A 27,107-nucleotide genomic window follows, 5' to 3' on the forward strand; every position below is an offset into this window, starting at 1 on the left:
TTGATGCCACTGGTTAGCTAGCGATCTACACATGTTTGATTGGTCTGACGAACGCGGGTTATTGTGGGATACAAACCAAGATGGCGGGAGTGTGGATATTTCGGCAGGAGAAGTGAGAAGCACATCCATACCGAAGAATGCCTCGTCCCAAGAAATCAGTAAGTACAGCTTCGAGTGTTATATGATCGAAGACATAGACGTTTTAACACCTCAAACATGGCAATTTGATGCAAGAAAGCCATGCATTTGCCGTTATTGACCGTGTACAGTGATGTCTTAATGTAATTTTTACAAACACGCTCGCTGTAGTGTCGAACCAATGTTCTGCTCATTTAAATAAAATATCATGGTTTTAATGCAAACGTAGGGTGAAATCGATCGAATAGACACCTCTATCTTAAGCCTTCAGGTTTCTTAGAAAATTTTCTCGCCGAGGAAGAAGTTCGTGTACGCGAGTTTTTACAATTCGGCTTTTGCTGGTTATGTAGAAAATAAAAAAATAACATCAGTCTTATATCCAGTATTAACTAGAGTTTACATGTATAAAGCCGATTTTAACGCTATAATTACTAGTCTTTTCTTGTATACACGAGAATAACTTTAATTTATGCGAATTAAAAAGGGCAGCAAGTGACAGCTCTGGTGCAAAAAAGTGGAGTTAGGTAAAATAAGCGCCCCAATTAAATAATTAAAATGTGACAGATGTGGGAAAACGGTGTTTTAGATTATCTTATATGGTTTGACGCTACAAATTCGGAATGTATAACAACCTGAGTAATTTGGCGTCCATGAAAGCCGTTCCAAGAGTAATAGCCATGCTTAATATTTACAACTAATGCTATGATATACTCACATAAGATCGACGTGTAACATTTGCTTTTTATTTTATCTTCAGGCCACCAAAAAGGTGGGATACGGGGAAAAGGATGATAGTGACAAAGATGCCAGTTCAGCTGGCTCTGGTAGCGATTTTGATGATGATGAAGATCCCGATAAAATTGAAGTTCCTGGTGAGTTAATAGCCTAGAACTTGATAGTTTATATTTGTAATCACGTTTTTTGAGTACTCAATGCTCTATATTTAATACCATTGTTATTCAAAAGTTCATCTATCGTATTTTTATATTATGTCGTAATGTAAAATTTTCTTTTCACATTTACATTAACTCCAATGAATATTTTAAATCTGCAGGAGGAGGTAAAGATTTAGCAACTGCAGCCGCATTAAACAAAACTAAGGAAGGGGAAATAAAGAAAGAAGAACCAAGTGGTTAGTAAATTGCATAAATACTAAAAATTGTCTTGTATTGATTGTGGTGCTGATATTGATGTGATTGAAAAAATCATTTGTAAATAGCAGAAACTAATTGAAAAAATTAGATAATTTTTTAAAGAAATACTGTATATCAAGGAGCTTGAATTCTTCTCATCTAGTGTTTCCAACAGCCTTAAGCATTCTATAGTTTGTCTTGTCTGGTTGCTTGTCATTTTTGCAAAGTACTTAATTCTTTTTAAATATGATTATTAAATGTTGCCTTTTATAATACCGCTATTAAAATTTAGACACAAAAGTAAATATTTCCGCTGTAAACGAATTAAATTTCTCTTTTTCTTATATTTTGTATTTAGTTACGAATTCATAATAGCTTATTGAGTGGCAGTTGTTATGTAATTGATTTTATGGTATTGGCTTTCATTGTTTCCATATAATATTAATTCATGTAATATGTAGCAACTGTAACTGCTACAGTCGTTGACTAACTATTGTTGAAAGTTGCTCACTTTCATCACCTTATTAAGGAATTTCAAACTAGTTTTCCAATGGCAGAATAAGGTTAAGTTTTTACAATGGAATTAGAGGTATTTACTAATTTTCTTCTTCGGTTAAACTGGGCTCGAAATTTCATAGCTAATTTCTTTTAATTCACTGACATTAGCATAGTTTACAGTGTTGGTCTAAATGGGGTGTTGACGCTTATCTGAGGAATAATGAAATTTAATGTTAGCATAAATATAGCATGGCATAATATTCAATACTTCAACAGGGTTTTAATAGTTTAAGTGAAATGTGTATAAAAGGAAAATTGCAAAAAAAGTTCTGTGGCATTTCTTGTGATGAAAAAGGTGTTTATCTTTCTTTTCATAGAACTTACTTATTGTATTCCTATATGGTACATCGCAATGAACAAACTAATTAGAAAACCAGGATGACAAAATATAAGTAGACTGCATTCAAAGAATAAGGAAAGTATACATTAACAGTAGAGAACAATATTAATCCTAGCACTCCTCATTAATCAGAGGATACAGAGTAATAAAAAACAAAATGATATAATTAAGCATCAATGACATCATTGAAGTATGAGAAACGAATATACATTTAATTTTAGTCCCATGACTTATTTCAATCCATTGCCTTCACCACAGAACTATAGCTTTTGTTGTAGCAGTGCGAAGCAGCAGCCATAATTTCATGTTTTGCAATGTAGAAGAGGTTCTCATTCCCTTCCTCTATTTACTTTTTTATAAGATCGAATTATAATTCAATCTGTCTCGTGGTATGGAATGCAGGGGTCTTGGTAATTTCATGAGAACTTGGATTATCCTTGTAAATGATAGATAATTGGACCCTTTAAACTTGGGGCGAAAGCTACTTCTAGTAAATTGCTTCTCTTGTGTGTTGGAAAGCGCAAATCCTCTTCTTTAGTAGAGAATGGTGCAAAAATACTTCCTTTGCAATGCTACTAATGTATTGCAAAATGGGCAAATTTAAAGACAAAACTTATAAAAGTTTCATATCAGTGTTATCATTTGCCCACAGCATGTCAAAAGCAGTGGATATTTTGTTGACTGTTGCTTAACAAGAGACACAAGCAAACCTTTCAAACACCTAAGTACATAGTTAGCAACTTGCTAGTGATTTGCTATGTGGTTATGATTAAATTGTCTCAAGTGTGAAATAACAGAATGTCAGGAGATCACACTCTGGTAAATGTAGCAATCTATAAGCTCTTTTTAAGGAGTATAGGCCATTCTATTTCCATTAGTGCTTTTGGTTTTAAATTTATATGATTTAAGTATCACTAGGCTTACTGTCTGACTTAGCAAACCTTTTTTCATATATATCTTCTATATTGGCACTGATCTGAGATTATAATTGGCACAATCTCGAACAATTTTCATTCCTAAACAATGAACCAATGGGTCAATGGCATTCGCCAAATCCTGAATTTTGAAATTTGATGACAGAGTCTTTTTCACCTAAAATACTGAAGCTGAATTTTTCAGAGAAAAAATAAATCATGCACCTAAGCATCTATGACAATAGAGCTTTTTCCAACCTGCTAATGGATGTACAAGGTTTGTATAAAAAGTATTGGGAAAAGTTTTGGTAAAATAGATTTATTTCAAATATTGCTACAATGCCTGAAAATTCTTCCAAACATATCCCTTGAGCTTCAATAGACTTTTGCCGGTGGCATTTCCAAGACTTAATATCTCCCTGGTCGGTGGATTACGGAAGGTCCTTAAGGGTATGCATGCAAGCTTCTTTGATGGCACTTAGGGCCCATGATGGTGGTGACCTTTCAAGAAGGATTTCACTTTTACGAATAGGAAATAGTCGCAGGTGCCAAGTTGGGGTCTTCTTTAATACATTGCAGAAGGTCTTTGAAAGCAGGAACTCGACTCTGCTTTTGGTCTTCAGTCAAGACCTTCAGGATGAGGTTAGCATAGATCTTTCACATCGCCAAATTTTCAGTGATAATGGTGTGCTTTATCATCTTAAAAATGCCAATATTATCATATTATGTGCACGAAGCCGATAGTCTGAATTCAGCACTTAACTCTCATCCTTTGCATGTTGTTGTCAATTCTTGCCATCAACGGCCATCCTCCACACTCTCTTGGCCATCTTTGAAGAATTTGTGCCACTTAAAAAACTGCAGTTTATGACATGCTTTCATCCTTGAACGCTTAGCAAATAATGCCCAATGTCTGCCTACCCAATTTCCCCAGTCGAACACAAAATTTGATGGCATACTGCTGTGCAATCATTCGCTGCCTTTTGTGCATGCGCCAAGTTACTTGACTCAGTGCAAGCACAAAAACACTCCACTAAAAATGTGATGAACCCTGAAATAATGCTTTCAGGTGATTAGCGTTAGCCTTGTGTGGCAGGTCAGACCTCCCCACCACTAGGTCTACGCGCTGCGAGATACAGTTACATTAGGAAAAAATTGTTCTCAATACTTGTTATGCAAACCTTGTAGGTTTCACGAAAAATGCCTTGCCCCCCAAAGTATTCATTTGAACCCTATCACCGCATTCAGGGCTGTATTGGTTCCGAATGCTTGGTTCTTAAATCATGCTATTTCTTCAAATGAGATTAAATTCTTCGTATATTATAAATGCGTAAAATTTTCATTTCAATGGGTAGCCAAATGTTTCTGGAAATATGGTAACCTCATAGGATACCTTGCCCTTGCCTTGAGGTTTAGGTGTTGAATCACAGGCTTCAGAATGTAATACTCTTTTCATTAGGAGTTTCTGGTTCAATATTCCCTTAATTCGTGGTATATAGTATGTATGGCAGTTTCAGTCTTCATAGCTAATACTGCCAACAAGACCTTTTTGAAACAATCAGAATTTTAATATTGTCCTTGTAGCTCTTATGCCAAGTCTCCTGTTAGCATTATTAGTATTCATTGCAACATCACACATTTTAATTACAGTAGGCTTTCCCACCTCAGTGCAAAAAGATTATTGGTACAGATTATAAGATCCTTTCGTCACAGTACCGATGAATTAAATTGGACCAGTAATCACAAACTTCCCATTGTCATGCCTTTCTCGTCAAATACAGGGCCTCTCCCTTTCCTGTTATTTTGATGAAAGACAAGTTAGAGTTGAATCTGGTATGTAAGTGGCATAGTTATTGTTCCTATGAGAACATCTTTGTTTCATTTTAACATAGTCAGAACCTTGGCTGACAATAATGCTACTGTTAGTTGCGCATAAGTCAAATGAATAACGGTAGTCATGCATCTAATCCTTGTAGTTACCAAAAGAATTATTGTCACAAGATTTTAAATGCCTATCATTAGCTACAAATAATGATTGCAAATGCAATTAAAAAACAAACAGCAGGTTTTAAAATTTGCAAATAATTGATGCTACAAAAAGAAAAATGCTCGTAAATTTTGTATGAGTGGGAAGAATCATTCAATCACTTATTCTCCTGGTATTATAGTAATTTATGGTGTCCAGTGTAACTTAATGTAATATATGTATGTGCATGAATGAAATTGATTACTTTATTGTATCGTGCAAGATACTTTATTCAAGCAATCAAGGTTTGGCTACATAGTAGCATGAGCAGGTAATTATCCATGTAGTAGTAAGAGTTATATAAGGCCTTGAGGAAGGGATCTAGCATACTTATTTCCAAAACACTTCTGCGATAACAATCAATCAATGTCTTCACAAAAGTTCTTCACATCCTAAAAAAGGACCCAGATTGGATGTTCTTCAGCAGTTTGAAATTTCAGATTGCCAAAAAGTCTGATTGTAAATGATATATTGTGTATTTCCCTTTCCTAAGAATTGCCTGATCCATTGGATAGTGGCCAGCGGTTCACCTTCCCTTCCTGCCTCCTGCTCTTTATCACTTTCACGCAGGTCCTAAAAAAACTCATACTTGTATCAACGATTCCGTCATTTTGTTCAAAAGTTCAATTAGATAAAATGCTGTTTTACTATAGATTTTGAAATTTTAGGTCAGTTAAAATACTTATGATCAGTGAATAATCACCCTAATTGGTCCATTTTTGTCCGAAAGTCCCAAATATTGACCTCTGCAGGCAGTGAAGCGGAGGACCTAGGACTCTTAGAAGATCTATACTTATCTGGGTGATGTAGATTTTGTATGAAACCTAGGTTGTGTTGTGTTGGATAAAAGTTAGTTATTTGTAAAAACAAAATACTCTTTCATTTTAGTATGGATGAACTATCCACAAAGTCACACCAGGCACACTTAATTTTATTTCCTATATTAGCATTATTCCTATTATGGTAGATGTCACTCAATTGGTACGAAAAAGGCCACAGAAAAGAAATGTAATTATTCATTTGCAATGAGTGTAAAATCTTATAGAGTGAAAACTTTTTCCCCTGCATATGAAGCATTCTTAGTTGTCTGGTGTATGTATTGAAGGTATATGATGTGTTGCAATGAGTGATAGCAAGTAATAACTAGTTTCCCCTTGCTCCTGCTTGAAGGTAAGTTAATTATTCGCTTGAAAGGCAAAATAATACGCTTGGTATGTTAATATTTTGACCTGGTGATTGTTGTGAAACCAATATTGATTAACATGATTTCCTGGTTTAATGTTAAAAAACTTTCCACCTCCTCTAGTTTTTGCCCTCCCATTTTAATGTTTAACTTAGTCTTTCCTTTTTTTTGAAAACTGCATAACAATTTTATTTACTTTTACTGCCATCTGACAACTATCTCATTGACTTTCCCATGCACTCAGTAATGCTTTCAACCCCTTGGCTGACTGAGGAACTAGAGCTTGGTCATCGGCTAACTTACCTGATTTAATGAATTCACTGCCGACTTTAATTCCTACCTCCAGTTCTTCCCATGGCATCACACATACCTTTCCCCTTCCTAAAACCAAATTGATCATCCCCTAAGTAATCATTTACTATACTATCCTGGGAACAATGTTTGCTGCGTGGGTTATCAAACTTATTGTTCTGTAGTCCTCACATGATTTAGCCATTACCTTTTTTGGAATAGGAACTAACGCTGATCTCACCAAGTCTTTAGGCTAGATTGTTTCCTTATAGATGTTACAAATCAGTCCATATAGAATCTTCCTCCCATATTTTCTTAAACCTTTTTACGATTGTCTTGCAATACTCCTATTCTCTGGGGAATAACTTTACTTCTCCATCACTTGAGTGGTCAAGACTTTATTGGCTGCTCTAGTATCCCATCTTCTAGTGGCAGTAGTTCTATTCACCTTCTAACTGGGGATTCTGTTATTTTCGCCATAAGTAATGTAATTACATAGACTAGACTCCAAAGAGCTCCCATGTGCTGACCATTGTTTAAGTAAGGACCTTCATTCGATATTTTCTTGTCAACTTCGGTTTAGCTTTTAGTTAAAATGTTTCAAAAAATGAAATGTTAGCATACAGTGTATGTATGCATACTTATTTGAATAAAGCCATAGCCATTCATCAGTGCTCGTTGCTTTTGAGCCCTTGCCTAGGGTATAAATTCTAAGCACCTTGGCCCAGGTGGTCAGGACCTGCTGAAAGTGTGAAGTAAGAATGAAGTGTTAGTTATTAATATTTTGATAATTGCACAAACAATTTTAAAGGCCAGCATGGGATTGGATGCAGGTAAAAAAATAAATGCTTATGTCTCAATATATTACCAATCAGGAATCCTGGGCATTTTTACCTTGTAGTCAAGGTAATAATCCTACATATCATCATTATGGTATTAATCTATAGGGTAAAATTATAGCCTATCCTGGATATCCGTATTAACCCTTTAAATTTATCTATCAACCCATAGTTACTTGCTATGCCATAACTCATCAATGATCCTGGCCATTGGCACCTCAGTGTTGGGAGGACTGAGGCAATTATCTTAGGTGTATATACACTGGAAGTAGGTGGCATCTACATGCAGTATATGGGGTAAAAATCTTAGATCATTCTTGTTATGTAGACACTGGTGCTAATGCTTGGAATTCATTTTTCCAATCTTGTTAGGTCCTAATGTTCCAGCAAGAGTACAATCATTATATATTTCTCTTAGAAATATTTTGAACTGTTATAATAATATGAATACATTTGTGAATGCGAAAAGCATTATTTTTTTCCCCTTCCTGTGGATACCCCTTCTGCTTCTGCCCATTAGCTTTGCTGGTGATGCTCCTTGTTATTCGGTGTATGGATATGTTTGTGTATGTGTATATTTTGTTGTCATTGCTCCTGTCAGTATGACTTCCAGGATGATTGTTATTAATATTCCACCACATCATGGCCGTGGTCTCTGGAGGGCAATCAATGATTAACTATTTCAAATTTTGAGGTATAAGTTAAAGGATAATTACTGAAGGCTCTGAGTATGGAGCACATTTTGTTATCATGAGCATATCCTTGCCTGAATGACTAACAAAAACCTCTTATGCGGTATGTGTTACTCCCTCTTTGTATGAACCCAACTTATTTTGTAAGCATAGGTATGAGCCCAAGTATATGAAACAGTTACGTTTTGCACCCATGTGATTCAGTATCATTTAGTTGGTGATATTCAAAGGTAATGATTTCATTTGAGTTTGTGCGAGAATTATTAGAAATAATGGTCTTGGATCAGTGTAAGATTTTAGAAATCTAACAAGCTAATTGTTGAAACGATATTGGGTTAACCACCCATGCCAGTTGATATTCATGCCACTGATCATATTTTTCAGACCCAAATTCATGTAATTATCATCATTTCATTAACTTTGGTGTGATTTTGTGTGTGCCAAGTATTCCTGAAGTCATACATTTAAGTTTGAAGTAGAACATTTGGAAATAGTAAGTAAAACTTTTAATATTAATTGCCCATCATTGATTGCCATCTTTGTTACTTTCTTTTTTTTACAGTGAGTTCCAATGTGTCATCCAACAAAATTCCTGGAGGATTAGTTACAAAGGGTAATTCTCACCTTGGATATGAAGTAATCCGAGTCAGTGGCAATCCTCCTGCCAACCAATCCACATTCCGCAGTCCTGCTCCCCCTGTGAATCCTCAAATGATGGGACCTATGGGCGGTTTGGGCGGAATGGCAGGATTTGGTGGAATGGGTGCACTTGGTGGCTTAGCTGGTATGGGAGGACTTGGACCTGGGGCAGGCGTTATGGGTTTTGGTGCTCCTGGAAGTGGCTTGCCTGGTTACTACCCTGGAATGGGAGCTCTGCCTGGGGGGATGAACCCAATGCAGTATCTGCAACAGAGTGAGTTGCTTGAACCCATCACTACCAGTTAGAGCATAAGATCAATATCTCATCAACTATGTGAATGAATAAGAAGTCTGAAGTGGTTTTCTGATAATTTTATTATTTATTCATTGGTGTGAAAATAACATGCAATATTGCTAACATAATTCGTGGAAAATAAATGATAGATTACATTTTGGCAAGTTAACATAGTTAACTCAGTAATGTCATGCAAGCCATCATATTTAAATTGTACAACTTGTGAATCTCTGGAACATATCATTGCAAGTTTTGTGATTTCCTTTCTAAGCAATCAGAACAGCTTAACCAAATGCCAATTTAGTAGTGTAGTCTAGTTCTATGGATCACTATTAGTTTTATTTCACCCTTTTTAGTACTGGATTATAAACTGTTTGCCTGTAATGGTTAAATTTTTTATTAGATTTCCATCCACTTTCTGTTCTTTACTCAAATTGTGAATTACTTATTTCACCGTTTAATGTACTTCATTATCAAATCTGCAGCAATGAATTGACTCTGATGAACCAAGCTCTAAAGCCACTGATATTTTGTATGCAAGCCTTATCGACTAAGCAGTTATCAAGCAGATTTTGTGAAAAATTTAATGTCAAATAGGGGGTTAAGATTTGATGCCCAAAAGAATCTCCACAGCATTGCCATGCCAGCCTTCCCATTTTTTCAAGTCAAGTCCCATTGTCCCTCATAAGTTCAAAATGTCTATGGAAAAGTCCCTGTCTGCAGTCTTAGCCCAGTTAAACCTTAAATAGTCTCAAAATGAAGATAGGCTATTAATAAATTATATAAAATGAAAAAGTGATGGCTGTTCTTTGATTAGCCAGTGACATCTGCACTGAAAACTTACATTTTTTGTTGTGCTGAAATTGTGTCATAACTTAGAGAAATTAATGTAGAAAATAAAAAATATGACAGTATAAAATTGATATCAATTTCCATTCGTTGTCCATGACAAAACAATGTAAGTTTCATCTTTTTCAGATTTAGCAGTATGATTTACCTCCATTAGACTGTTAGCATAGCACTGCACAAATCATTCAGTGTTGACATCAGAGTTCATGCAATGTGGCATTTGGTAGTATCATTGTAATAAACTAAATTTACAGTTATATTTCAACAGATACAATCCATCTCAAATCATTGTTAGAATTCTCCTCTATCGACAAAGACCAATAATTAATATTTTTTAGCCTCAGCACTGGAGAGCCTTTCGAATTTAGGCTTTTATCTATTTCTCTTATGGCTAAATGTAAGAGAGAGGGAGTATAATAACAAATGTGCCTAACCAAATCGATAATTCATTTTAAAAACTATGTGAAGGTCCTTGGGAATTTGTGAAAAATTTTAGATCAAACTTAATTTTTAACAAGTGACAAGCCAACACTATGTAGTGTTGGAGCAAGTAATTCATCATGCCATTACATCATGCGTAGCAGCATTGAAGGTTCACTTTTACTTGCATATGAAGGTATCTTTATTCTGCCCTCATTTATTCAATAATAATTTGTTCTGATATTTTTTTACGTCTAAGTGATGCGAGGATAGATGTGTCAGTGGTAGAAAATACTGAATTCTTTGCCATCTGAATGCTTGTGCATAGAATGTATTATTGTGTATGGCATTCTACTTAGGGATCTATTCAGTTTTATTTAGAGTTCAATTGTTTTAACTTAATGTTAAGTGATATGAGCATCATATGTTAGTCTTCTTGATTGAAGGATTATTATTTGTGATAATGCCAGTTTATTTTCCCATGTAAACATTCCAAACTTACAAAATTTTTTTAGATACTGAATTGTTGAAAAAAGGCTGCCATATTTATTTTCTCCATGCATACAGGGCAAATTATTGTTCTTTCGGACTTGAAAACAGCATTTCGCAAGAACTCATAAGCATTTCACTGTATGTAAATGGACAAAAGATTATTATCTGACTAGCAAAGCAAAGAACAAAAGCTGACTAGCTCCATGCAATAATTTTTAGCCATTTTTAAGCTTTTACTCTAAAAAATTTTCTGCAATAGTTTGATTTGGGCACTTGCTATTTTAATCTTAAAGACTTACTGCAAAGAAATTAGTGAACAGCTGAAAATCATAACTTCATAACCTGGAACATATACGGTAGAAGAGTTGAATAAAATCTATTGTAAACTAGTGTAACTGAAATAAACCTAAATTCCTTATTAAGTTATTCCTAGTAATGGCTTAGTTGTGGAAAACACAAAATTTCTTTGCGTAAAAATCTGAAATGCTTTGCTACAAATTTTTCAAAAGACCGTAGAAATATCCACTTATTGACCTAAGCAACTCCCAAGATAAAACATGATCATTATGCTAGTTTGCAGTCTTAAAGTTTCCTAGTTTTGTGACTAGTCTATGATTTTACATATTTACATCAAGCAGGAGGAAAAGAATCCTTAGTCTATTTTTCTTAGTCCATTTGTCACAACCTGCTCTTATAAGTATAGTCTTCACTAGATGGTTCCTTGGAAAGCCGAGACTTTCTGGCATGTTGCATCATTTTCAAAACCTTAAAGAAAGTATTCAGCTTTGGAAATGTGAAAATTACTGGTTCACATGATGATTTGAAGCAGTAGACACCCCACTGTTTGTTTTTATGATAATTTCTTTTTCAGTGTGTTTTTTTATGTAAATAATGTGGGGTATTAAAGAATGTAAAAAATCAAATGTTGTAACTCCTGCTTAATAGATTTTATTTGCCATAATGCTCCCATTCTTTTAATGCCTACTATTTTCAATTTCATAATAAATATTATGTTTGCATTAATTTGGGGATTTTACTTTTGATTTTATTCTTTGAGCCCTGAAAAAAAAGAAACTGTTTATTTATTTGTAGCCATATTTTGTAAATATGACATTTAAGCTCTCATGGGGCAGGCTTTTCAGGTCTGGACTATGGATCCTTGAGCCAAGCCCTCCAGATGAATCCATATCTTCTGGCAAATGGTGCCGGTGGGAACATGATGAACCAACTGATGAACCCAGCATTCCACCAAGGTTGGGCTGGCGGCCTCTCTGGAAAAACCGTAAATCAGCTTTGGATGAAAGATGAAAATAAGGTGTGTGATTTCTATTGGGTAACTAGCTTGTTGTGTGGCCTAGCATTAAGCAGTATATCAAGCAGTATTTGGGATTCACATGCTCTAGGAACTAATAATGTGACTCCTGTAGTATAGCTTATAGGAATGATTAAAAAAAATGCATTGGCAAGGTTCCCTAGAAATTTTTTTCCTTAACCGGTTTCAATGTAAGGTATCGTCATCCAGCCAGACCATTTGATGGAGTTCCATCATATTTTTTGCTTGGTATTATTGAATTTTATACATCTTTTAAATGAGCTTGCTGCCCAATGTAACATAACCTGGAAATGTCAAGAAATATTGAAATCAGGAATAGTCAACCCTAGTAAATCATGCTTTATAAAACTAGAATGATTAATTGGTGAGTAAATAGCTCCCATGCCAATTATTACTATTTCATAATTTAAAATCATGCTAAGCAAAATATTATAATAGATAATGGCTCAGAAGATAACTCCCAAAAGTAATTGAAAATGATGATCTTCAACTTTAAATAAAATAATTGAGTCAGTGATCACCCCTTTCTTTTGGTGCCTTCTTCACTGTTGCACATCTTTCAGGATTAATTTTCTTTAATGTTTTCCATATCGCTTTCCTAATGGGAAGAAGAAGCGATGTTCTTATTTTATGCTTGCATCTTGATCTTTTCTGTTGTACTCAATTTCAAAAATGAATTTTTATTTTCCGAGCTCATCCCTTACATTCAGGTCCAATTTGAGTAGAATTTCTGGTTTCTTTTGCTTGAGGAAAAGATGCAAACCAGTTTAGTTATTTGTCTGAAAAAAGAAAAAAATTCAAGAATTCCAAGTTTGAAAAATTACTGAAAGAGTGGTTTTTAATTTAATTTATTTTAATTGATTAATAGGTTTTAATAGATTATCAAATATCCCTGTGAATAGCATCATCATACGAGAAAAAATACATTTCAACCAGCTTGGCAATCAGAGATTTCACCACGTCCAATGGTTGGTAGGATAGGTTAAAACTAGGCACATTTTTGTATAAAAGGTGTATGGTGAAATCAGAAGTGTTGACATTAACACTGCAACTGAGTGGATGGTGTCAGAATGTAATAAACTTTGAAGGCTATAGTCTAGAAGAGTTTTTCAACTCATGCAAGATAGGGTTATTGTTTAATGTGCTGCAACAAAAACACTGCTTACTAAGGGAACAAGGTCCTAGAGGTTTGAGCAACAAATACTTATTGTCCTAATATCACAAATATAGATTGAAGTGAGAAGCTTCACCTCTAGTGGTTGGTAAATCAAAAAGTTCTAGGTCAAATGAGGAAAAACATTGCCCACTAGATATAGAGAAAATTCCGAAGCATGTTTGAGGATGAGCTTCATGCTGTGGATGATAAAATGGGATCTCAGAACAGGAAAATTCTGCTCCTTATTGATCAGTGTCTAGTCCATTCACCAAATATACCCTTGAGAAATGTAGTTACATTTTTTTTCCTGTAAATAGTACTGTTGAACTCCAACTACTGGATTGAGGTAAATTCACTCTTTTAAAGTGCATTATTGAAAAATGATTGTACAGAAATGATTATATCTGGATGAATATGAAGGCAGTCAAATTGAATGTACTGGATGCTTTACATTACATATCATAGGCTTGGAAGCAAGTTAAGGATTCTTCGATTTATAATCACTTGAGGAAGGCAGGATGTTGATTGTGAAGAAGAAATTCCAGTTGAAGTTATTCATAATGATGACAATATTATGGACAATGACTTCATTAATTAAACATGTAAACAAGAAAATTCTCTTTCCCACTATTTGCTTTTCCCCATAGTCTGCAAATGTTATCAGTCACTAAAACTCTTATCAGGCACTTCTTGAATGTGCACCTCTTCCGAGGTGCACATTCAAGAATTACGTGTTATTGTTAATTTAATATTGTAAATTTGGTTCTATACTTTGTACCATGATATTTCTTCTAGCTGAAATTCATCAGAACTAAAACAAAAACTTGTTTAACTCAAATAATAAGCATGAAAGTTCACTTTTAGTTGACATTCTTGTCTATTAATGTTTTTAGGGTTCTTGCTTAGAGAAATATCCTTAATATATGTAGTTGATAAGTAATCATAAATAAGAAATCGGAATGTGACTTCTCCATTGCTAAATAAACACCCTGCAATGTGGAATGATAATATTGTCCATAGTTCTTCACAGTATCATACAATAGCAAAAAATACACAAACATATCTTCCTTCATCCTTTGCCATATCTTAAAAAAAAAACATGAAATTAAGTTATCACAACAGTGATGATTTATTTTGCAGATACATTTTTTCAATATGAATTTCTCTCATAGATGGTATAATTTTTCAATGGAGGAATGTGCATAGAGGTTTTGTTGATGGCGAAGTTATTTCAAAAGTGAAGCGCTGTATTAATGTCTCTACGTTGAATCTCGGTTTCAGCTTAACCCACTGGCTGTTGTGGCTGCTGCTGGTGGTGTGGAAGAAGAGGAAGTAGCCGAGGATGATGAGGACATGGGAGTAGCGGAAACATATGCTGATTATATGCCTTCAAAGCTCAAACTTGGTCGTAAACATCCAGATCCCGTTGTTGAGACGGCGTCACTCTCAAGTGTATCACCAACAGAAGTGTGGTATCATGTATCTTTACCTGAAGAAGTAATTAATTCAGGTTCATTATCAGCTCTTCAATTGGAGGCAGTGGTTTATGCATCTCAGCAGCATGAGCACTTTTTACCAGACGGCAACAGAGCTGGATTTTTAATTGGTAAATTCTTTATTTTGTTTATTTCGTACCTATGGATTTTTACCTATAATTTTATGTTTGATGGGTATCAAAATAATGGTGGTCAGTGTCCAATGAATGAATGCAGAATACTACCATGGCTTATAATTTCATTTTATATGTGTTAGAGGATTAATAGCCTGAAGTAATGTAGGGGTAAGAGGTGACATGAATGGAAAAGGTATTTAATTGCAGAAATATAGTTCTCAGGATTTTATGGCATATTATATCTATGGCCTTATGCGACGGCATATTATTTTCATTGATTCATTCATTTGATTAACCAAAAAAGTCACATGGTTAAAATTACTGCTAGTTGATAACTTGCAATTCCGTTGCTTTTTCATTCTCCAGAAAAATCAGTAGTTGTTTATTCATGTACCATATTGGCCTGAATTTAAGACTACCTGGTATATAACACTTCTTGAGTTTCATTTTAGGAACTTTAATGTGTAGAATTTAAATTGGGAGTGTGCCAGAAGTATTCAGTGGGAATTCAGTGTATTTTATAGCAGTTCTATGTGAACGCACAGTTCGACAGAATATGCCTAATATCTGTTTCCTCTTGGTGATAAAAGTCATATTGATAATCTTGGTAATGGTTTCTCATAAGTAATAATATTTGAATAATACGACTCCTCCAATTGTGTTATTTCTGGCCTACAAAAAGAAGGGTTTTGCAATTATAATGCAGTAGATAAATTTGGATTCAGGACCATTCAGAGCAAGTAGTTGATCACACTCATGTTCTGTGGGTTGCATTCCTAGATTGGTTTTCCTTTGTCTTAAAAATGAGACTGTTAACCATTTACAGTCCCTTACAAGTGGAAAACATGTAGCCAGCGTGGTATGTGGCCATTGTTTGTATCAAATCTTTCAAACTAAAGATTTATTTGTGAAGTGATCCGGGAACCAATAAGGTTAGGTGATACCATCTCATTATGACTATAATTTGAATTTTCATTGTTCAATCTATGGTGAATTATTTAATTATACAATAAATTGGACTAGTTATAATTTCCCAATGAGTAAATTAATGATAAGCCATTAAAGTAAAACTATTTCTATTATTTTTAGGTGATGGAGCTGGTGTGGGTAAAGGACGTACGATTTCTGGGATCATATATGAAAATTACCTAAAAGGTAGAAAACGAGCGATCTGGGTGTCTGTGTCCAATGATCTGAAATATGACTCTCAAAGAGATCTTAGTGACATTGGAGCGGCGAAGATTGAAGTTCACCCTTTGAATAAGGTGAGAATGGTAACAGTATGTAAATTTTGATGTCAGTCAATGTAAATTAAATGAATTGAATGACAATATGGCGGACCCTCTCCAATTTTTAGTTTTGTCCAATTCTTCTCCTTACATCCTTACTAGTTTGACCATTTTGGTCCAAAACACTTCCGAGATACATTCCACTTTTCCACCTGCTCTAGTTTCTGCCCTCCTATTTTAATGTTTAACTTAGCGTTTCTCTTTTTGGGAAATTTCATAACCTTTGTTTTATTTATATTGATTCTCATTCCATAGCTATCGTGTTGAATTTCCCATTCACTAAGCAATACTTGCAAACCCTTGGCTGGCTGACAAACTAAGAGCTTGGTCATAAGCAAACCTAACTGGTTTTACAAATTCCCCACCAACTTTCATACCATGCCTTCAAGCTTTTGAAGGGGAATTTGTGAAATGGATTATCCAAATGATGTTAAATAAAAATGTATTGGGTCTGTTATGTGTTAACAACAATGATACTATTAACTTGCGTGGTGAACACATGCAAGCACTTACATGTAATTACTTGTACTCATAAGTATGCCAGTTCATTGTGAGATGTAATTTTGATTTCTGATAAAATGTCATCTTCCTTGTTTCAGTTCAAATATGCAAAGATATCTTCAGCTGTGAATGGTAATGTAAAGAAGGGTGTAATTTTTTCTACGTATTCAGCTTTGATTGGCGAGTCTACCCAATCAGGTGGAAAATACAAAACGCGCTTAAAGCAACTACTGCAGTGGTGTGGAGAAGACTTTGATGGTTGTGTATCCTTGAATGAAATTATTAATGGTGTTTAATAGTATTTGAATCAAGGCATTTTTCATGTGTTAGTGGATACGTGGTTTTGGTTTGAGTAGCTGTCTTGGAAATCTTATGTTGGCTTATGACATTAGCAAAGTGGGGAGAACCATGATAAGTGCTTTTTTTCAACAATTCCTGTATTTTTTAAAACAAGAATGTTTAACTAACACATATGAACGCTGATGTGTAACAGTTAGTAGTGCTAGTATCATCATTTAAAAAAGTATATGTTCTTTTGACATAAAAGCTTAGTTTACATGGTTAAATAGTTTTAATAACCATGAACCTAATTTTATTTCATAAACTTAATCCTGATTTGGTTGTTTCAATGCGTTGAATGAAATCTTAGGAGCTAATATCATTTTACATGTATACATCTTGTAAATCTCAATTGAGAGAGTACTCTTCAGCAGAACGAATTTATTAAATTCCTTTTTCAAAGTACATATATCTATTGCAATATAGCTGTAAACATTTGCTAACCCTAAATGTACATTTGCTTATAAATAAGACAAGTTAACTGTAAACATCAAAAAGGTATAACATGTACTAGAAAATAACTTGTGGTAATTAATAGTTGCATTGTTCCTTGACTCAATGTTAGCTTGTCTTTGATGAGTGTCATAGAGCCAAAAACTTATGCCCTACCGGCTCATCAAAGCCAACCAAAACTGGCCTTACTGTATTAGAACTTCAAAATAAGCTTCCCCGTGCCAGGGTCGTATATGCATCAGCAACTGGAGCATCAGAACCTAAAAACATGGCATATATGACAAGGCTTGGCATTTGGGGAGAAGGTACACCATTCCGTGAGTTCACGGATTTCATCACTGCAGTTGAAAAAAGGTTCATGTCGTCGAAATGCTTTACTTGTGTCCGATTATATTCTTTTAATGGAGTTAAGTCAATAATTATTTATTATAGGGGTGTTGGAGCGATGGAAATTGTGGCTATGGATATGAAGCTTCGAGGAATGTACATAGCTCGTCAGCTTAGTTTTCATGGTGTTGCATTTAAAATTGAGGAAGTTCCTTTATCCAAAGAATTTGTTGATATTTATGATGACTCAGTAAAACTGGTAAGTGTGTGGATATATGTCCAAATTAATTTTGCATCCTACTTAGGCTACCATGTATTTGTTGCTTAATTTATTTATGATTTCTCTAAAAGAATTATTTAAAGACATGTGCAGTTGATAATTAAAATTTTTGTATCATGTAAATGAATGAATTTCTGCAGACTTAAAATTTGTTTCAATTCCCATCATTGAAGTTTCCCTTTTTCTTTAGTGGGTTGAGGCTCTGACTAAGTTCCAAGAAGCTGCAGAATTAATAGATGCAGAACAAAGAATGAAGAAGACAATGTGGGGGCAGTTTTGGTCAGCTCACCAGAGATTCTTCAAGTATTTATGTATAGCAGCCAAGGTTAAACATGCAGTTCGTATTGCTAGGTAAGGGCTCTTCATCCATAATTATTGAAGAAACTGATCATTCTGATCAGTGTAGTGAATGAAGTGCCATAATTTTCTCTAGTAATTCTGTTATTCTATTCAGTATCGAAAAGTGACATTTTCCAGTCAACAGAATTATACCCTACGTTTATAGACAAACCCTAAATGTCCTTATTTTGATATTTTAGCTTTCTGAAGTATTGCTGATAAAATTTAAGACCAAATCTTTCCTCCCATTCCTTAATGTTTCTTACTGATGAAATATGATGGTCTGACATAGCTAAGTAACTAACTTAGCTAGAAGTGACAAAATAAATGTATTTTAAGTTTGCTTGATGGTCCGTTGGAGAATCGCTCAGGGAACATGTAAGTGATGGTAGTGGAAAATTACTGCATTTTGATTTTAAAAACCCTTTTATTCATTTTCATCAATATTTCAACCCTAAGATTGATTTACTGCCGCCCTCCTTTATGTATTCAGTGTTGATTCTCTCTCCCTTAGGTAGCTTTTCAGAATTATATCCTTAATTTGTGCTATTTACTTATCTCTCGGTCTGCCTCTCCTTCCCTTCCGTTAGAATCCTAACTAATCCATTGTGCCTCAAGGTGTATCCAATCCAGTTAGTTCCTCTTTGCCATTGAGTTCTCCATATAGTCCTTGTCTCTTCTGCTTTTCTTAATACTTGGTGTTCTTCACGTATTTCACTTCTCTGTCAAATTCTTTCTCCATGTTTCTAGATCCTATTCATCTTCTTCTATCAAGATTTCTTCTTTAATGAGTCAAGTGGTTTTGGTTGGTAGAGTACTTAAGTGTATGGTAGTTTTTGGTGTAGGATCCGCTTTTCTGATACATAGTCTCAGAAATATTTTTCTGCTTTAGGAATTGTGAAAAATATTTACTATATATTGGAAAACTTAATTGTTGACGTTGTTTGTTCCAGCCCATGTGATCTGCAATTATAAAGACCCATGTTAGCTGCCATTACTCTCTCTTCTCCTACAGTGAGATAAATGTCAACGAGGAGTTAAGAATCAACATTTCTCAACCATGGTGTTAGTCTGACATCTCATATTAGCCATGTGATTGTTCATTATGAGGTTTATGTGGAATGTCGCAGAGTGCCACACCTGGCATAAAGTCAAGGTGGTTACCCAAATTTTGAGCAGTCACTTATATAAGTGTGACTTTCACCTCCTGGCAGGTTGGCTGCCCAATTGTTTCACAGTGCACATGAAGGTTTGGTCTCCAAGATATTTGTAGACAATTGTATGACATCTTGGGTGAAATATTGTTAATGCAATGGCTCCATTTTTAACATTTATTACTTTTTAAAATTGAGTTGTGAAGGGACCTCTGCTTAAGTATGCAAGGCATCGGTAAGTTGGGAGTTTTTCCAAGATTACCATATTGTGATTCATAGTTATTACTTTCAGTGTATATTCTTGCTGAATGGAAAATAGGAATGGATGTATTAGATAGATTTGCTGTTAATACCTAATTCATTATTTTCAGTGTTACAAGCCAAGCTATCTAATTTTATATTGACTTAAACAACCAGTATTTTCTATTATTAGGTAATCTACTGGTTAAGGTAGGTTTTTGGATGGACACAGCTACTAAATAAAACATTTTGTGACTCCTAATAAAACACATAATCCAGCAACCTACTCTATATCAGGTCCCTCTTCATCTCTGAGTACTTTCTTCCTCCCTTCATCCTGTCCAACATCCCTATCCTGTTCCTTCACTTTCCTTGTCTGCCTAACATTCTCCCCTCAATTTCAATCTTCAAAATCCCACTGCCGGTCAATACCCCCTTCAACCACTTTTCCTGCCTCCATAGGGTTTCTCCCCACAAACCCCTCTCTTTGCCCACCATACCGAGTACTTCATTTGTTTTCTAATGTCAGTAAATTAAAATAAACTTAATTTAGCTAACAAGATTAATCAGAACTTCCATGTTCATTAAGAGTTGTGAGAAATTAATACATTTCATCAAATTTTGCTGAGACTATTTTAAAAGTTTTTGACAATTGGAGCAATAATTTTGCAAAAAATTGTATTTTTGAGTACTCTACATACACCTATATTGTGCCGACTCACAGGGAAACTGATTTCATTACCTGGAAATTTATGTTCCCTCTAAGCATTGTGATTTTGTTGCAAACCCAAGTTGTGTGTATTAATTATTTAAGATAGAGGAATCAAAATTGAAAAATAAAATTCTTAAGTAATCTGTGCATATGAAACCATGATAGTTCTTGAAATGAAGACTTAACTCATGATATCCTCAATTTAATTCGTTGTTTGCATGAATCAAATTAGCTGAAGTGTGCAAAATTCACTTCATTAGTTGATGAAATTGCAACTGCTGATAAATTCTTGTGATTGGTTACCCCAGTTCAGTCAGGTCCTCTGATGCTGTGGATTCAGACACTCGCAATGAAGGGGCAGTTGAAAACCTGTAAACCCATTTCAGAAATTATCCTCCTTGATGACTTCTATGGCTTGACCTAAAATGAAGAAATTACACACTGTGTCAATATGAATCACTAAGTCACAAAATAAGATTTACTTCCAGTTCATCCCAACAGTAGTTAACCAACTTCCATGCCTGAGCCTGAGTCCAATTACAGTAATGTGGTATTTTATTTCAGCAGTATGCTTGTTTCTACCAGAACTTATCTTCTCAAATTAAAAGTTACAGTTTTCAGATCTTTGTTCTCTTCTACAAAAGGTAATTTCTTCTGGCCTGACTTTTTTCCTCAATTTTATTTGCATTTTAGAGAAGCTGTCAAGTGTGGCAAGTGTGTTGTGATTGGGTTGCAATCTACAGGAGAGGCTCGTACGTTAGAGGCACTGGAAAGGGAAGATGGTGAACTGTCTGATTTTGTATCTACTGCAAAGTGAGTGAATATTTTAATTTCTTAAAATCCCTAAATTGTCTTGGGTTTCCTTGTTGTTTAAAAAAGTGTAAAAAGATAAAAAGCCATGATCAACATCAATATGTTATTTGCACCAAAATGATACTGTGTTGAACCAAAAATCTTAAGTTGAAAATCAGTCAAATTAACTACGAACTGAAATAATACCAAAAACATTGTTATTCATGGAAGAGTTACAACAAAGATGAAAATATATATATTAGATAGCTCTAAAAACTACGAGGGTCATCCGGAAAGTAGTACCCGTTCGTGCCGCATGAAGTGCTGACGACGCGAGTAGCCGCTGGACGAGGTCAGATAGCTTCAGTGGCTTGTCTGCCTTCTCTGAGCCAAGTTGCGTGACGCTAGCATTGCCTGTGTTGTTTCTGTGACTGTTTACAATGTTTAAAAAAATTGAGAACGCCGCCAGTTGTGAAGTGAGGGCAGTGATTAAATTCCTCAATGCAAGAAACGTTCGCCCATGTGATATTCATCGCCAATTAAAGGAGGTGTATGGAGACAATGTAATGGACGAGTCGTCTGTTCGGCGGTGGTGTCGCAACTTCAACATGGGGAGGGGGAACACACACGACGATGAGCGTTCGGGGAGACCGTCTGTCATTACAGACCAACTGGTGAGCTCAGTTGACGAATTCGTGAGGAACGATCGGCGCGTCACAATTGATGACATCTGTGAGCATTTTCCCAATGTTTCTCGAACAATTGTTCATGAAATTGTTAAACACCATCTGCATTATGCAAAAATTTGTGCAAGATGGGTCCCTCGCGTATCTCAATGAGCTGGCGGCGAAGGACTATGCAGCAGGAATACAGAAACTTGTCACACGTTATGACAAATGCCTTAATTTGCTTGGAGATTATGTTGAGAAGTAGTTTAAAGTATCCTCTTTCAAATCAAATTTTTTATGTTTGTTAATGTTTACTTTTGTGTCTTTATTTCACGAACGGGTACTACTTTCCGGATGACCCTCGTATTAATCATTTAAATGCCTAATTTTCTGTAAAATTTCTTGATTTCAAAATTGAAGTAACTAAAAAAATTAAAAATGCCAAGTGTTTTGGTTCTAGAATTAAAAATCAAAATTTTTTACTATTCCATATTTGGATAATGAAATAATGATGATGTCTTACCTTTCCATTTTGCAATGAAATATGTTCATCTTATGAGTAATATGTATTTTATGCAAAGTACATTTTTTGAGCAATAAACGCTTTTAAAAAACTTAAGAAGCTCAATGCATGCAGAGAAATTGTGACTAATGGTTATATTTTTAATGTGCTTTTGAATTAGTGTGCGGCAGCATTCTATTCTTTAACCGACAAAATTGCACTGCAGATGCCTTCAAAACATATTGATCGCTACAAGCTGTGTTAAAATTCAACTGCAAAAACACTCTCAGATGAGCCATTCTGTCAAACCTGAAATATTCCGGTGTTACATCTTGCTTTTGAACTACCTAACTTGAAGGTTTCACCCCAAATAACAAATGCATCTCAAATGATCTTTTCTAAATATTACTTTCTTCTTTTGGTAATAGAATGAATTCCTTACATCCTTCCATATTTTCTATATGTTGTGCCGGCTAGACATAGTCCTTTTAATTGCATCATAAATGTGTTCATAAAACAATTATGTAATGAATACCATGCATACTATTTTGATGAAAAACAATGAGATAATCATTAAATATAAAAAGTCACTTCTGCATAGCTATTATAACCCACTCATTTCTTAATAGTTATTTACATTTCAATGGTTATAGATTGAATTTTCCATCATATTATAATTGGAGCCAAATTTAGACTTTCCACTTGATGTGTTAGCTATTCATTGAAGCCTTGTATTCTCAAGTCCATAAGAGATAATGAAGAAAATCTCCACTATTGATATTTAGGTCAGTTTATGCTTTAATTAAGGATAGAAATAAATGGGACTCGACCCAGGAAGGGGTCTCAAATGTAGCCACCCTCTAACACCCTGTAGGTTTAGAAAAGACATTTTAACACAAGTAATATGTCATTGTATTCTGCACTCGCTGTCTTCCTTAGATTAACTTTCTCTCTCCTACGAACCAAGCTGCAATGGAATATCACTAGCTATGATTCTTCTCTTTTAATTGCCAGTCCATTTTGAACTTGGTGGCTTTAAATTAGCTAATAAATCTTGACATCATAACTCTTATCCAAGATAGGGAAATGTAGCTTTATTTTGTGAGAAATTGAGAAATAATTCTCTCTCTCTCATGACAAATTCCTGTGCACAAATATCTTGGAAGTGATTAAATGTAAATGATATTTGTGGTAATGCTGATGCTTGGTATCAAATTTCATTGACATATTTAGATTAATTCGTGCCCAAAAACTTAAGATTCAGAGGACTGCTTTTAGGTTTCAAATTAAACATAATCAAATATCAGTTTGACCATAATTGCATCATAAAATTCATTCCTTATGAAAAGTTTTATAACCCTCTGTTTATTCAAGAATGACTTTTAGGGTAGTAATTATTTTCATTGTTCCAAGATGTTATATTTCTATTTATCAGATAGGCACAATGAAGCTGAAGTTCTATCTCACAATTGAGTGTAATAATACTGTGCACATTGATCCCAAACTTGGAGTAAAATCATGTATTCAACATAAAAGGTTTCTGTATTTAGGAATGTGCGTGGTTGGTATTAATAATTCCATTTCCTAAAATCATGTTGTCATATTTATGAAGAATAATGTATAGAAAATTTTGTTATTACTCAAAGAATTTTGTTTAAGCAAATACTCTTATTGAGTCATATGGATGGAATTTAAATGGTTATCTTCTGCCTAAAATCTGTTTTTATTATGTGTGTTAGTGATATCCCTTGCAGTAATAATACCTTGCATAAAAGTTCAGAATTGTATTTACAAAAGCATGTCCTACACAAGTCATCATCAACTTTCTCCCCACCAATTGTAAAGCATTTTTAAATGTTAGAATTTTATCAATGCCAATGCTTTTAATTCTTATACCAAGGGGAGTACTGCAAACTCTGGTTGAGAAACATTTCCCTGCTCCTGACCGCAATCGTATCCACCGTCTTCTTGGTCTGGAGCCTCCTCCAAAAGCTGGAGGGAGCAATGGAGATGCTGACGAGGCTGGGGGATCAAGTGGAAAAAGAAAGCCAGGTGCTGCATTTTCTGCCTTACTTTCATTTAAAACTCGGGTATCATGGTAGCTATGGGTCAGGAAAAAATAGGAATTTGCCTTGTTTTCATAAATGTTACAAATGGCAATTGTGTGAAATATTACATTTAAGGTTTCTATTTTTTGTGACCAATGTTTATAAAATCGTGCCATTATTCATATGATATGATGGATACTGATGTAATTTGTAATTAGCATTTGATTCTTAGTAGGAAATGTAGGTTCTTTTATGTGGTTCCTCGGCATAGTATGGTTATCTATCCAGGTGACTTCCGACTTGAAATTATAATTCCTGAAACAATGTTAATCATTGGACTCAATAGAAAGGTAACTTAACTTAGAACCATTTAAGGTAGGTTTTGAATGGACACAAGATTATAATGGCTAAACTTCTTATCCTCACCTTATTATCATTCTAAAACGTGACCTAACCATTTGAAAATTAACTGTTATCCAATTCCACATGCATTCTGTATTCATTACCTCTCCTCTCCATCCTTGTATTGATAATTTTAACCACTTTTGCTGCATGTATGCCTGCCCCTAACTTTTTAGGGATGGGAGCTAACACCAATCTAATGAAATCTTCCAGCCAAGCCTCCTATCACTTTTCCTAAATTTGAGTACTCCCACAGGGATGGTTCCAACCCCATAACCTAATTTGATTTCAATCCCTTGATGCTCTTTCTATCTCGTAATCAAGTAAGCCTCGACCTAAGGTCTCCCCATCTCGGTCACATTCTCTTTTTACGTTTAAACTTGTCCATTTCTAAATATATTTATGTCAATTTTTAATTACCTCCCCAGTTGCAATTGTTTTTTTCATTAATCAATGATAAAAGTATCCACGTGAAGCTATTTGCAATGTTGCTTTGTGGTATTTGTAGGGTTTATGTATAACTTCAGTTTGATCTTCCATAAAGTTCTTATTATATTTATTGAAACACAATAAGGTAATGAGTTATGAATAAAACATTCTTCCACAGGAGGTCAAATCAGAGGTGAGATATGCAAAAAGATATTAAATCCTTGCAAAATTATTTCAAGGAAAAGATAGGAAAATCTGTTTGGTAAACCAGAAAAACCTGGTGATATCATATTAACTACAATAGACAAAGCTGAGCTTTTTTGGCAGTATATATATGTAATTCTAAGAAATCAAAATTAATGCAGATTGGAATTTATGTTGATTTCCAGATGTACAAATTGTTCTATTTATTGCATTATTTTCACATTATTCCAAATTATCTCATTTTCACCATTGCACTTAATTTTCTTTCATCCTCACGTATTACTCTATTTGACGACTTATTTTAAATTTGATACATTTTAGCATGTTGTATGTCTCACGGCACAGTGCTTTTGTTCCTTAAAATATTTAATAACACTCAGTAAAAACATAGGGTAATTCTAATACAGCCTTGAGTAATTTTCAACATTATATTTTATCTTGTCTTTAGAAGTTTCAATATTTGATCATGCTTGAAAGATGTTCCATTTGTGAAGTTCTGCTATGCATAGTATAAATTAATAACTAAACACAGACAAACATTGCTTTTTTAGGGGATCAGTTTAAAGCTCCCTTGAGTTTAGGGTGACACAATATTTGTTCATGCAAACAATTTTAATCAATGGGGGTAACAAATAATTTAATAAATAGGTTAAAGGGGAGGCAACTGGCAGCTAAGGTCATTTATGCCATTAGGGATGGAGAGATATATAAAATATAAATGAATATATAATAAAATGCCACAAGGTTGGAGAGATACCTGACATCGGCATTAGCATACTCCTGTCGAAAAGTGCCAAGGGGTCAACAGTTAAACTTCCCAACTGATGGACATCGTACCCAAAGTACCCTCCACAAAGCACCTCAAGTAGGGATGGGGATACCACGGAAAAATATCTTCTGCCTCCGGGATTCAAACCCTGGGCCCTCAGGGTGAAAAGTCAGTACATTAGCCACCACACTATCCCAATCCCCATAGTGTATTAAATTGATCAACGACTCAAATTATTTCAAATGATTTAACCAAGGCCAGTCCAATGGTAAAAATGAAACAAAAACATATTATTTCATTTAGTTCATATATTCCATCTACATACTCTCAATTTTTTGTGTTCATTCTTGTTTGGTGTCCCAGTAGGTACCAAATTGAATTGTAAGCCCCCCCCATCCCCCCCAGGGGTTCTTTAATTCCCTTGCTCTACTTATAAAAGTATCAAGTCCTGTTTATGAAAAAATTTAGTCTCTTGTCATTTCCCTTCAATTTGAAATGTTTTTTCAATTCATTGAGAGAACATGAAGTTAAAATAGCTTTAAACCAAATTTATGTTTATTTGCGGAACTAAACTTGTGGGTAAAATGTCCTACTAAGTTGAGATTTCACAAAAGTTTACCCAAGTTAATGAGTTCTCACTGAATGAGGATTAGTTAGAGGGTAAAACATGCCTACATAGTTTATTTTATGCTTGTAACTTGGACACGGAATGATAGAAATGCGTTAGTTTTGTAAATTTTTAACCCTTG

General features: G+C 34.6%; 1 protein-coding gene across 3 annotated transcripts in view; it reads left to right on the top strand.

Moving 5' to 3' along the window:
• The first annotated feature begins 73 nt into the window (after positions 1-73).
• The window catches only part of sno (strawberry notch), a 46,447-nt gene continuing 19,413 nt past the window's right edge, over positions 74-27,107 (top strand). For 2 of the 3 annotated variants that reach the window (XM_071591578.1, XM_071591581.1), the window contains exons 1-13: positions 74-158; positions 896-1,010; positions 1,193-1,270; positions 8,677-9,027; positions 11,943-12,124; positions 14,580-14,904; positions 16,000-16,175; positions 16,799-16,963; positions 17,605-17,846; positions 17,925-18,078; positions 18,290-18,450; positions 21,238-21,357; positions 24,407-24,558. In XM_071591578.1, coding sequence (XP_071447679.1) covers positions 138-158; positions 896-1,010; positions 1,193-1,270; positions 8,677-9,027; positions 11,943-12,124; positions 14,580-14,904; positions 16,000-16,175; positions 16,799-16,963; positions 17,605-17,846; positions 17,925-18,078; positions 18,290-18,450; positions 21,238-21,357; positions 24,407-24,558 — 2,242 coding nt within the window. In that variant the 5' untranslated portion in view covers positions 74-137. The remainder of the gene's footprint in view (positions 159-895; positions 1,011-1,192; positions 1,271-8,676; positions 9,028-11,942; positions 12,125-14,579; positions 14,905-15,999; positions 16,176-16,798; positions 16,964-17,604; positions 17,847-17,924; positions 18,079-18,289; positions 18,451-21,237; positions 21,358-24,406; positions 24,559-27,107) is intronic. The other variant, XM_071591579.1, reaches the window with a different exon arrangement.

Source organism: Hetaerina americana, unplaced genomic scaffold (assembly GCF_022747635.1).
Source record: "Hetaerina americana unplaced genomic scaffold, ioHetAmer1.1.p SCAF_5, whole genome shotgun sequence".
Classification (NCBI taxonomy): domain Eukaryota; kingdom Metazoa; phylum Arthropoda; class Insecta; order Odonata; family Calopterygidae; genus Hetaerina; species Hetaerina americana.